Source organism: Stegostoma tigrinum, chromosome 38, assembly GCF_030684315.1.
Source record: "Stegostoma tigrinum isolate sSteTig4 chromosome 38, sSteTig4.hap1, whole genome shotgun sequence".
Taxonomy (NCBI): Eukaryota; Metazoa; Chordata; class Chondrichthyes; order Orectolobiformes; family Stegostomatidae; genus Stegostoma; species Stegostoma tigrinum.
Genome location: NC_081391.1, coordinates 25,837,709 through 25,850,527, shown reverse-complemented (window position 1 = coordinate 25,850,527; position 12,819 = coordinate 25,837,709). Strand labels below are relative to the sequence as shown.

At 49.2% G+C, this 12,819-nt stretch overlaps 1 protein-coding gene across 1 annotated transcript in view; it reads left to right on the top strand.

The window, feature by feature from the left end:
- The first annotated feature begins 207 nt into the window (after positions 1–207).
- Positions 208–12,819, top strand: part of LOC125447245 (WW domain-binding protein 11) — a 29,629-nt gene continuing 17,017 nt past the window's right edge. Inside the window, exons 1-5 of the mRNA XM_048521510.2 lie at positions 208–403; positions 3,718–3,749; positions 6,011–6,104; positions 7,066–7,262; positions 12,346–12,479. Of these exons, the coding sequence (XP_048377467.1) occupies positions 340–403; positions 3,718–3,749; positions 6,011–6,104; positions 7,066–7,262; positions 12,346–12,479 (521 nt within the window). The 5' untranslated portion in view covers positions 208–339. The remainder of the gene's footprint in view (positions 404–3,717; positions 3,750–6,010; positions 6,105–7,065; positions 7,263–12,345; positions 12,480–12,819) is intronic.

Below are 12,819 nucleotides of genomic sequence, written 5' to 3'. Positions count from 1 at the left end.
CACATTTCCAGCATCCACAGCATTCTGCTTTTATAACTGGTTACCCTGGAACTATTCCAGAGAATGTTTTTGTGGACAGTTTGCATTAGGTTTCAGAGAGTTGTGTGCTTTGGGAAGTTAGCATCACTCAACACAGCTGCACTCTGGGGACAACATGGGACAGAGGAGCTCAGAGCCGGAGGACCCGGAAACGGAAGTGGGGGGGGGGGGTGGTGAAAGGTCGTTACCAGGTGGAAGATGGCGGCGGGGCTGTTGTGAGGAAGGCCGGAGTTTGGATATCGAGGTGGATTACAGTCGCTGTCGTGTTCGCCGGGAAGGAGCGAGAGGCACACCGCCAAGATGGGGCGGCGGTCCACCAGCTCCACCAAGAGCGGCAAATTCATGAACCCGACTGACCAGGCCCGTGAGTCCCGGGGCACGGGGGAGGGAGAGGTGGCGGGGGGGAGGGAGAGGTGGCGGGGGGGAGGGAGAGGTGGCGGGGGGGGGGGGGGATGTTTTTGTATGTGGGGGTGTTGGTGTGGGGTGGGGAGGTGGGGGTGTTGGTGGGGGTGTTGGTGTGGGGTGGGGTGGTGGGGGTGTTGGTGTGGGGTGGGGAGGTGGGGGTGTTGGGGTGGTGTGGGGTGGGGAGGTGGGGGTGTTGGGGTGGTGTGGGGTGGGGAGGTGGGGGTGTTGGGGTGGTGTGGGGTGGGGAGGTGGGGGTGTTGGGGTGGTGTGGGGTGGGGAGGTGGGGGTGTTGGGGTGGTGTGGGGTGGGGAGGTGGGGGTGTTGGGGTGGTGTGGGGTGGGGAGGTGGGGGTGTTGGGGTGGTGTGGGGTGGGGAGGTGGGGGTGTTGGGGTGGTGTGGGGTGGGGTGGTGTGGGGTGGGGAGGTGGGGGTGTTGGGGTGGGGAGGTGGGGGTGTTGGGGTGGGGAGGTGGGGGTGTTGGGGTGGGGAGGTGGGGGTGTTGGGGTGGGGAGGTGGGGGTGGGGAGGTGGGGGTGTTGGGGTGGGGAGGTGGGGGTGGGGAGGTGGGGGTGTTGGGGTGGGGAGGTGGGGGTGGGGAGGTGGGGGTGTTGGGGTGGGGAGGTGGGGGTGGGGAGGTGGGGGTGGGGAGGTGGGGGTGTTGGGGTGGGGAGGTGGGGGTGGGGAGGTGGGGGTGGGGAGGTGGGGGTGTTGGGGTGGGGAGGTGGGGGTGTTGGGGTGGGGAGGTGGGGGTGTTGGGGTGGGGAGGTGGGGGTGTTGGGGTGGGGAGGTGGGGGTGTTGGGGTGGGGAGGTGGGGGTGTTGGGGTGGGGAGGTGGGGGTGTTGGGGTGGGGTGGTGGGGGTGTTGGGGTGGGGAGGTGGGGGTGTTGGGGTGGGGTGGTGGGGGTGTTGGGGTGGGGAGGTGGGGGTGTTGGGGTGGGGTGGGGTGGGGAGGGGAGGGGAGGTGGGGGTGTTGGGGTGGGGAGGTGGGGGTGTTGGGGTGGGGTGGGGTGGGGAGGGGAGGGGAGGTGGGGGTGTTGGGGTGGGGTGGGGAGGGGTGGGGAGGGGAGGTGGGGGTGTTGGGGTGGGGTGGGGAGGGGTGGGGAGGGGAGGTGGGGGTGTTGGGGTGGGGTGGGGAGGGGTGGGGAGGGGAGGTGGGGGTGTTGGGGTGGGGTGGGGAGGGGAGGTGGGGGTGTTGGGGTGGGGTGGGGTGGGGAGGGGGGTGTGGGGTGGGGTGGGGTGGGGAGGGGGGTGTGGGGTGGGGTGGGGTGGGGAGGGGGGTGTGGGGTGGGGTGGGGTGGGGAGGGGGGTGTGGGGTGGGGAGGGGGGTGTGGGGTGGGGTGGGGTGGGGAGGGGAGGTGGGGGTGTTGGGGTGGGGTGGGGTGGGGAGGGGGGTGTGGGGTGGGGTGGGGAGGGGGGTGTGGGGTGGGGTGGGGTGGGGAGGGGGGTGTGGGGTGGGGTGGGGTGGGGAGGGGGGTGTGGGGTGGGGTGGGGTGGGGAGGGGGGTGTGGGGTGGGGTGGGGTGGGGAGGGGGGTGTGGGGTGGGGTGGGGTGGGGAGGGGGGGGAGGGGGGGTGTGGGGTGGGGTGGGGTGGGGAGGGGGGTGTGGGGTGGGGTGGGGAGTGGGGTGTGGGGTGGGGTGGGGTGGGGAGTGGGGTGTGGGGTGGGGTGGGGTGGGGAGTGGGGTGTGGGGTGGGGTGGGGTGGGGAGTGGGGTGTGGGGTGGGGTGGGGTGGGGAGTGGGGTGTGGGGTGGGGTGGGGTGGGGAGTGTGGGGTGGGGTGGGGTGGGGAGGGGGGTGTGGGGTGGGGTGGGGAGGGGGGTGTGGGGTGGGGTGGGGAGGGGGGTGTGGGGTGGGGAGGGGAGGGGGGGTGTGGGGTGGGGTGGGGTGGGGAGGGGGGGTGTGGGGTGGGGAGGGGGGTGTGGGGTGGGGAGGTGGGGGTGTTGGGTGGGGAGGGGGTGTGTTGGGGTGGGGAGGGGGGTGTTTTGGGGTGGGGAGGGGGGTGTTGGGTGGGGAGGGGGGTGTTTTGGGGAGGGGGGTGTGGTGGGTGGGGTGGGGAGGGGGGTGTGGTGGGTGGGGTGGGGAGGGGGGTGTTTTGGGGAGGGGGGTGTGGTGGGTGGGGTGGGGAGGGGGGTGTTTTGGGGAGGGGGGTGTGGTGGGTGGGGTGGGGAGGGGGGTGTTTTGGGGAGGGGGGTGTGGTGGGTGGGGTGGGGAGGGGGGTGTTTTGGGGAGGGGGGTGTGGTGGGTGGGGTGGGGAGGGGGGTGTTTTGGGGAGGGGGGTGTGGTGGGTGGGGTGGGGAGGGGGGTGTTTTGGGGAGGGGGGTGTGGTGGGTGGGGTGGGGAGGGGGGTGTGGTGGGTGGGGTGGGGAGGGGGGTGTGGTGGGTGGGGAGGGGAGGGGGGTGTTTTGGGGAGGGGGGTGTGGTGGGTGGGGAGGGGAGGGGGGTGTTTTGGGGAGGGGGGTGTGGTGGGTGGGGAGGGGGGTGTGGTGGGTGGGGAGGGGGGTGTTTTGTGTGGGGTGGGGTTTTGTGGGGGTGGGGTTTTGTGTGGGGAGGGGGGTGGTTTTGTGTGTGGGCGTGTTGGTGTGTTGTGTGGGGAGGGGGGTGGTTTTGTGTGTGGGCGTGTTGGTGTGTTGTGTGGGGAGGGGGGTGGTTTTGTGTGTGGGCGTGTTGGTGTGTTGTGTGGGGAGGGGGGTGGTTTTGTGTGTGGGCGTGTTGGTGTGTTGTGTGGGGAGGGGGGTGGTTTTGTGTGTGGGCGTGTTGGTGTGTTGTGTGGGGAGGGGGGTGTGTTGTGTGGGGAGGGTTTTGTGGGGGTGGGGTTTTGTGTGTGGGCGTGTTGGTGTGTTGTGTGGGGAGGGTTTTGTGGGGGTGGGGTTTTGTGTGTGGGCGTGTTGGTGTGTTGTGTGGGGAGGGGGGTGTGTTGTGTGGGGAGGGGGGTGTGTTGTGTGGGGAGGGGGTTGGTGTTGTGTGGGGAGGGGGGTGTGGTGTGTGGGGAAGATGTATTTTGAAGGGTCATTTTGGGGCAGATTAAACAGGGACACAATGGGAAGAGATATAAACTCCCACCACCAGAATATCACCAGATGAGAGGAAGATCTGAATTCCCCAGATCTCCTTTAGCAACTGAATTCAACATGACATCAGTGAGTACATTTCAATGAGTGCTGTATTTTCTTGTAAAGATGTTTGGAATGATCTGAGGTTGCAAAATGTGTTTTGTAAATGTAAACTTTTTCACCATCTTGTGCCCAAATCTAACCTCATCCACATGTTTATTAAACAGGAAAGGAGGCCAGGAAGCGGGAACTGAAAAAGGTAAGACATTTGAGTTAGACTGTTCATGGCATGCATGTTCTTTTCTACTTGCATGTCTGCTGTTCTCTTTTTTTCCTTCTTCAGTTGCCTTTTCTTTTCCTCCCTGTCTTTTATCCTGTTACTTAATTATTTCTTTTCTACTGTCTTGACTTGCAAAGATTTGCTATGGTATCCTTCCTTCCTCCTCTTCATCCTAGTTACTCTTTACATCTTCCACCTCAACCTCAAGTCTTCAAACAGACAAGGGGAGATATAGGATCAAACACGTAATCTAATTTCAGAGAAGTCTAAGTATAATAAGGTAGTAATAGTAGATAATTTTAACAATGCAAATATTAACTGGAAAAACTTTTGGTGTGTAAGGTAGGCAGGAAGCAAAATTCTTGGTGTGTCCAGAAGATTTTTAGTTTGTATCTAGAAAGCCCAACAAGGGAGGGTGCAATTTTGCACCTAGTATTCATAAATTGAACCCGACCACTGGAAGGCATTATAAGTAAGGGAATATTTTGGAGATAGTGACATAAAAGTGAGATAAAAATTCTAAATTGAGGAAAGGCTAATTTTACTAAGATAAGACCCAAGAGGACTGTGATCACTACTTGCAGGTAAAACTGTCAGAGTAGTGAGCTATTCAAGGAGGAAGTAGAGTGCAAGGCACACTATGCTTCCATAAAGACAAAGGGTAGGAACAAGACCGGAGAACTTTAAATGTCAAGGGACATAAGCTATGAAAGAAAGAAGTTTATGGCAGGAGTGCCTGTGGGAATATCAAATGTGGAGGTAAAACTTAAAAAGAGGGGTTAGGAAAGCTAAGAGAATGGATGAGAAAGCATTGGTGGCAGAATAAGTGAAAATCAATTCAATCTAATTCATTTGTTCACATGCAAGTTATAGCAAAGGAATAGGCTAATTATCCCTGTATTGTATGTCATCACTTTCTTTGTTTGTAAAGATTATAGTCTAACTTACACATCATATAGGAAGGATGTGGAAGCATTGGAAAGTGTACAGAGGAGTTTTACCAGGATGTTGCCTGGTATGGAGGGAAGGTCTTATGGGGAAAGGCTGAGGGACTCGAGGCTGTTTTCGTTAGAGAAAAGAAGGTTAAGGTGACCTAATAGAGACATACAAGATGATCAGAGGATTAGATAGGGTGGGCAGTGAGAGCCTCTTTCCTTGGATGAAGATGGCCAGCATGAGGGAACATAGCTTTAAATTGAGGGGTGATAGATATTAGATCAGATGTCAGAGGTAGGTTCTTTACTCAGAGAGTAGTAAGTTCGTGGAATGCCCTGCCTGCAACAGTAGTAGACTCGCCAACTTTAAGGGCATTTAAATGGTCATTGGATAAACATATGGATGATAATGGAATAGTGCAGGTTAGATGGGCTTCAGATTGGCTTCACAGGTCAGCGCAACATCAAGGGCCGAACGGCCTGTACTGCACTGTAATGTTCTGTGTTCTATGTTCTATATATTTAGATCCCTGAACATCTTTTCAATCACCATTTTTCCTGTCTAATCAAGTGTTGATATTGCTGCTGCCTCAACTAATAACTTTGAATAAGATGTTTCTCCTGGCCGCTGAAATAAATCTGTTATAGTTAATCTGTCTCTGTGCCATTCCTTTTTAGCCCTCTACCTATATAACATTCTATTCAAACTGATAGCTTAGAGGCAACCAGCTGGCATGATTCTGAGCCATTCCCAGTGTGAAGATTGAAAGCTTATTTCTGCTGAGATATCTGATTTGAACGTACAGTTGCCTTCCATCTTCCTGGACTTCAATGGTTAAAAAAGACTGAGCCAGTGTTGTCACTGCTGATTGTTATCCAGTGATTGCTACAGGGTGAGGACAGAATCAACCTGACTACAGTCTCCTCCAGATACTGTCTTTCCTATCTGTTGCATAAAGAGGTGATTGCTGTCAGCCTCAGTATCAGGATTGAGATGGGAAACAGAAAAGTCCTTAGGTTGATGCTCAGGAGAAGGAATTGCAGGGAAATAATATTATTGGTACATGGAGAGAAAAGAAACCAGAAATATTGTAAATGGAAAGGGAGAGATTGAGATTGATCAGTTGACTTCAGGTTAATTAGGATTAGGTTTGAGGAACACAGAAGAATTGACCATTGTAGCTTTCAGATTCTTTGCTTAAATTGCCAGGGATTTTTTTTGTTAAATCAACTGCAAATCATGAAAATATTTTTGATATAAATTTGAATTATTGATTGATTCCCGGGTAACCTTTATGCCTACAGAACAAGAAGCAGCGAATGATGGTGCGAGCTGCTGTGCTCAAGATGAAAGATCCCAAACAGATAATCAAAGATATGGAGAAATTGGATGAAATGGGTAAAGAGCAGGAACTAGGATATTCTAGATGAATGATTGTGATTTTGTTTTTGCTTTTTAAAGTTATTATTGTATTGGAAAACTCTGCTGAAACATGGTTGCTTCCCAGTTGCATGCTCGGGGATATTGGGGTTTAGTTTTGATGGCTTGGTATTTAACTCCATATTTCAATCACCTTTCGAACTGTGCAATTCCAATTGGTCATTGAATGCTGTCCTGTTCTATAATTGGCGGTTTTAGAACCTCGAACGTGCCTACGTGTGGACATAAGACTTATCAGCAGTGTAGATTATTTGGCCGTTCAAACTTGCTCCGTCACTCAACAAGATCTTGGTTGATCTGTTGTGGTGTAATCTCACTTTCCTGTCTGCGCTATATTAACCCTTAACTCCCATGTCTATCAAATATGTAAGTCAGTCTTGCATAAATGTAAAGACCCAGCATCTAATATGATCTGGAGAAGAGAATTCCAAACTCTGAACAACCTTTTTATGAGTAAAAAGAATTTCCTATCACTGTCTTAAAAGGGGGACCTTTCATTCATAAACTGTGATCCTACTGCATCCAGTCTCCTGAATATCTTGTATATTTCAGTAAGGTCGCCTCTCATTTTTCCAAACTCCAGTGGTTACAGGCCAAACTTGTGTAATTTTTCTTCATAAGATAAGCCATTCATCCTGAGATTGTTTCCTGTTTGCTCATAATTGGAAACATCAGAATTTGATGAATTTATAGCTGATCTACGTATGATCCAAAATACAGCAGGAAATTCAAGGGACTTGTCACATTTCAGGGTGAAAGATTAAGATTGGGGTATGGAGAAAATTATTTAAATAATATGCTGCAGGAGCTTTTTAAAATTGTATCTAAAATGCATGGTCATCCTCGGTGCTGTGAATGTGCTCAAGTAATGTGAATGACATGCTCTGCTTTTGTTTATTCCGTTCCTCCCCCTTGTCAGAATTCAATCCTGTGCAGCAACCACAACTTAATGAGAAGGTTCTGAAAGACAAACGGAAAAAGTTACGAGAAACATTTGAGCGGATCCTTCGTCTGTATGAGAAGGAAAATACTGATTTTTATAAAGAACTGCGGAAGCTTGAGACTGAATATGAACAGAAGCGATCACAACTGTGCCAGTTCTTTGATGCTGTCAAGGTGAGGATTGAGTTGAACTATTTGTGTTCTGTGCAACAAAAATGCTTTTATTAACAAAAATGTCCTTCCTTTTAATTTCTGTGGAATGAATGATAGTCCTTCATTGCACAGTTCAGGATGGATTAGATTAGATTCAATTCCCTACAGTGTGGAAACAGGCCCTTCAGCCCAACAATTCCACACCGCCCCTTGAAGCATCCCATCTAGACCCATCCTCCATAACCCCCACACGCCTGAACACAACGGGCAATTTAGCATGGCCGATCCACCTAGCTTGCACATCTTTGGACTGTGGGAGGAAACCGGAGCGCCTGGAGGAAACCCATGCAGACACGGGAAGAATGTGCAAACTCCACACAGACAGTCACCTGAGGCTGGAATCAAACCTGGGTCCCTGGCGCTGTGAGACTGCAGTGCTAACCGCTGAGCTATTGTGTCGCCCCTAATAACAATAGGGATAAATAACAAAACTTTGATGTTGCACTAAATGTGGAGATGGCAATGTCCAATAATCGACAGTTACTCTGGTCTTATGCAACAAAACACGAGTGACCGGTTGATCCATGTATTGGAGTGGAGTGCAGCAATTCAAGAAAAGTTTGAAACAAGTTGAGAATGCTGGAGAAACTCAGCAGGACAGGCAGGTCCGTGAGAGAGAAACAGAGTTAATGTCTTCAGTCCAGTCTGAGTGATTATACAGACTCGAAGTAATAACTTTGATTCACTGACCACGGATGCTACCAGACCTGCTGAATTTCTCCAGCCTTCTATGTTTGTTTCAGATTTCCATCGCCTGCATTACTTTATTTTTATTAGAATATTTGAGCTTGATGTATCTAAATCAGGTTTCTTGGGAGCTTAGGCCAAGTCTGTCACTAACAATGTTGCCCACTAAAGAAAGGACACCTGATGTGAAAAATTTTTGCACTTGTGCAGTAAAGTCTCTCTTTTGGAATTGGGAAAGTAATAGGAAGCTGCAGTTGACTATATTTTGTATTCTTTCATGAGATGTTTGCTTCACTGGCTGAGCTAGCACTTATTGCTCATCCTGATTATCTGGAGAAACTCAGCAGGACAGGCACGTCTGTGAGAGAGAAACAGAGTTAATGTCTTCTTAGACCACCACAGTCCATTTGGTGTGGATATATTCATAATACTGTTTGGGAGGGAGTTCCAGGATTTTGACGCAGTGACTCTGAAGGAACGGCAACATCGTTCCAAGTCAAGATTGAGAGTTCCTTGGAGAGGAACTTATAGCTGTTATTGACTGAGTGACTATGATATCTTTTCTTAAATGTAGTGCTCTCCCTTTTAAATGTCTGATATGTTTATCTTATACAAGCTTATCATAACTTTTCTCCAAAGTACACATTTTAAGCCAATGCTGGTTGTTCAAGAACACCTCAGATGGCTGTTTCATTTTCGACAGCATATGGAGCAGGTTTAATCATTTATACAAACAAGGAAGCATCTGAAATTTGTATTTGTGTGAAGTCTGATGAATGACACTGGCAAGTAGGTGATGGTGTCCTCTGATTCTGTGATTGACAATCCCTAAGGATGTACCCCCACAATACAACAAGTGTGACGCTTTGGTCTGAATTTGCTCCCTTTACCTTTCGTTTTGCTTCACACGAATTGTCAATTGACCAAGTATCATTTACAAAGCAGCTGCAATGACACAAGCGGAAGTGCTAAATGAATCTCTTGTCTCTGTCAGGAGACATTAGAACATAGAACATAGAACAGTACAGCACAGAACAGGCCCTTCAGCCCACAATGTTGTGCCGACCATTGATCCTCATGTATGCACCCTCAAATTTCTGTGACCATATACATGTCCAGCAGTCTCTTAAATGACCCCAATGACCTTGCTTCCACAACTGCTGCTGGCAACGCATTCCATGCTCTCACAACTCTCTGCGTAAAGAACCTGCCTCTGACATCCCCTCGATACTTTCCACCAACCAGCTTAAAACTATGACCCCTCGTGCTAGCCATTTCTGCTCTGGGAAATAGTCTCTGGCTATCAACTCTATCTATGCCTCTCATTATCTTATATACCTCAATTAGGTCCCCTCTCCTCCTCCTTTTCTCCAATGAAAAGAGACCGAGCTCAGTCAACCTCTCTTCATAAGATAAGCCCTCCAGTCCAGGCAGCATCCTGGTAAACCTCCTCTGAACCCTCTCCAAAGCATCCACATCTTTCCTATAATAGGGCGCCCAGAACTGGACGCAGTATTCCAAGTGCGGTCTAACCAAAGTTTTATAGAGCTGCAACAAGATCTCACGACTCTTAAACTCAATCCCCCTGTTAATGAAAGCCAAAACACCATATGCTTTCTTAACAACCCTGTCCACTTGGGTGGCCATTTTAAGGGATCTATGTATCTGCACACCAAGATCCCTCTGTTCCTCCACGCTGCCAAGAATCCTATCCTTAATCCTGTACTCAGCTCTCAAATTCGACCTTCCAAAATGCATCACCTCGCATTTATCCAGGTTGAACTCCATCTGCCACCTCTCAGCCCATCTCTGCATCCTGTCAATGTCCCGCTGCAGCCTACAACAGCCCTCTACACTGTCAACGACACCTCCGACCTTTGTGTCGTCTGCAAACTTGCTGACCCATCCTTCAATTCCCTCGTCCAAGTCATTAATAAAAATTACAAACAGTAGAGGCCCAAGGACAGAGCCCTGTGGAACTCCACTCACCACTGACTTCCAGGCAGAATATTTTCCTTCTACTACCACTCGCTGTCTTCTGTTGGCCAGCCAATTCTGTATCCAAGCAGCTAAGTTCCCCTGTATCCCATTCCTCCTGACCTTCTGAATGAGCCTACCATGGGGAACCTTATCAAATGCCTTACTGAAGTCCATATACACCACATCCACAGCTCGACCCTCATCAACTTTTCTAGTCACATCCTCAAAAAACTCGATAAGGTTTGTAAGGCACGACCTACCCCTCACAAAGCCGTGTTGACTGTATTTGATCAAGCCATGCTCTTCCAGATGATCATAAATCTTATCCCTCAGAATCCTTTCTAACACCTTGCAGACGACAGACGTGAGACTTACCGGTCTATAATTGCCGGGGATTTCCCTATTTCCTTTCTTGAAGAGAGGAATTACATTTGCCTCTCTCCAGTCCTCAGGTACGACTCCAGTGGAGAGTGAGGATGCAAAGATCTTCGCAAGTGGCGAAGCAATTGCATTTCTCGCTTCCCAAAGCAGCCGAGGACAAATCTGATCCGGGCCTGGCGACTTGTCAATCTTAATGTTTGACAAAATTTTCAGCACATCAGCTTCGTCTATCTCTATCCATTCCAGCATGCACACCTGCTCTTCAAAGGTTTCATTCACTACAAAGTTCGTTTCTTTCGTAAAGACAGAATAAAAAAACTCATTTAGGGCTTCCCCTACCTCCTCAGGCTCCACACACATGTTCCCTATGCTATCCCTGATCGGCCCTACTCTTTCTTTGACCATTCTCTTATTCCTCACGTAAGTGTAAAATGCCTTTGTGTTTTCCCGGATTCCTTCTGCCAAGCCTTTCTCGTGCCCCCTCCTGGCTCTCCTCAGACCATTTTTGAGCTCCTTCCTTGCCTGCATGTAATCCTCTCTAGCTGAACTTGACCCTAGCTTCCTCCACCTTATGTAAGCTAGCTTCTTCCTTTTCACTAGAAGCTCCACCGCTCTCGTCATCCAAGGTTCCTTAATCTTACCCCTTCTTGCCTGTCTCAGAGGGACATATTTACTCATCACTCCCAACAACTGTTCCTTAAACCGTCTCCACATGTCTATAGTTCCCTTACCATGGAACAACTGCTCCCAGCCCATGCTTCCTAACTCATGTCTAATCGCATCATAGTTTCCTCTTCCCCAATTAAATATCCTCCCATTCTGCCTAATCCTCTCCTTCTCCATAGCTATGTAGAATGTGAGGCAGTTATGGTCACTATCACCAAAATGCTGTCCCACCACAAGATCTGATACCTGCCCCGGCTCGTTTCCGAGCACCAAGTCTAGAATGGCCTCTCCCCTCGTCGGCCTGTCAACGTACTGCGTTAGGAAACCCTCCTGAACACACCTTACAAAAACAGCTCCATTCAAATCTTCTGCTCGAAGGAGGTTCCAATCAATATTAGGAAAGTTAAAATCACCCATTACTTTGGTATTGCATTTTGCTCTGTTCTTGGGACTCACCTCCTTTTGAAGATGCTGGTTACCCAGTTTTTCCACCATCTTCTGTCAAAATGGATAATGCTCTGAAAATGGAGATGGAGATTTCAAAAAGGATTTTTTGACCTGTACAGGTGAAGGGAGACAAGCCCAAAGTGAGATTGTCTGTTACAGTAACTACTAGCTGTTGCTTTGGCAGAGCTGTTAAAGGAAGTTCTGCATGAGATTCACTTGCATCTTGGAGGTTGTGTTACCTTTAAATTCAAGCTGATAGTAATAGACTTGGTGTTTGAGAAAGGAATCAGTGAAATGAGTGCAGCTCTTAGCTTTTTGTGGAGAGGCTTTGATGAACATGGTTCAAGGCTGAGAATTGAACAAACAGATACTGAAATAAACGTGCAAGGAAGTGTTTTTAAATAAAAATTAATAAAGAATTTCAGCTGGCATTATGAAAACAGAACTGAAATGCACTTTCTGCCTGAGAAGTGGGTTTGAAAGTATTTAAAACATTCCTTTTTGTTTTGGAGAATCTGTAACAGTCTAACAGTTTCAAGTGTCTGGACTCATCTGAATATTTTCTATTTAATTCACGTTATTTTCTGACAAGAAATAAAATTGCAGTGCAATTGGCAATTTACGGGACTCGCCAAAACTGACCTTGCTGCCATCAGATATTTATAATTCCAAGTACAGCTGATGATAGGGGTAGTGCACACTCACTCGCATCTCCTTTGTAATAATCTATCGACTAAAGACATAACTCTTATTTGCAATAGAAAGCCAAAATAGATGAATGAAGGACCATACTTAGCAGTACTATGTGGAATTCCAACATTTAAAGATACAGTTGGTTCATTGATACTGTGTAAGCATGCGGGTGTTTTTCTTGTTTGTACAGAATGCCCAGCATGTGGAGGTGGAGAGTATTCCACTGCCAGACATGCCACATGCTCCATCAAACATCATGATTCAGGATATTCCTCTCCCTGGAGCTCAGCCACCGTCCATATTGAAAAAGACATCAGCTTATGGGTGAGTAATAATTTATTTGTAATCAGAACCCCTTTTATATATAAAATCAGTTGTCAATTGTTAATACAGGATTTTGGGGGTAATTGAGAATAATTTGGATTTTTGGGAATATTCACTATGCAGGGCATTGGCTAGGTTTACACTTTCAGTTATTATGGTCAACCAGAACTGAAAGAAGTTGGCTTGAGTGAGTGAGATTCTTTGTTAGAGGCAACAGAATCATCGGATCCCCACAGCATGGAAGCAGGCCTCTTGGCACATTGAGTCCACGTGGACCCTCTGAAAAACATCCCAATCAGACCCATCCCCTACTCTGGCCCTGCATTTGCCATGGCTAATG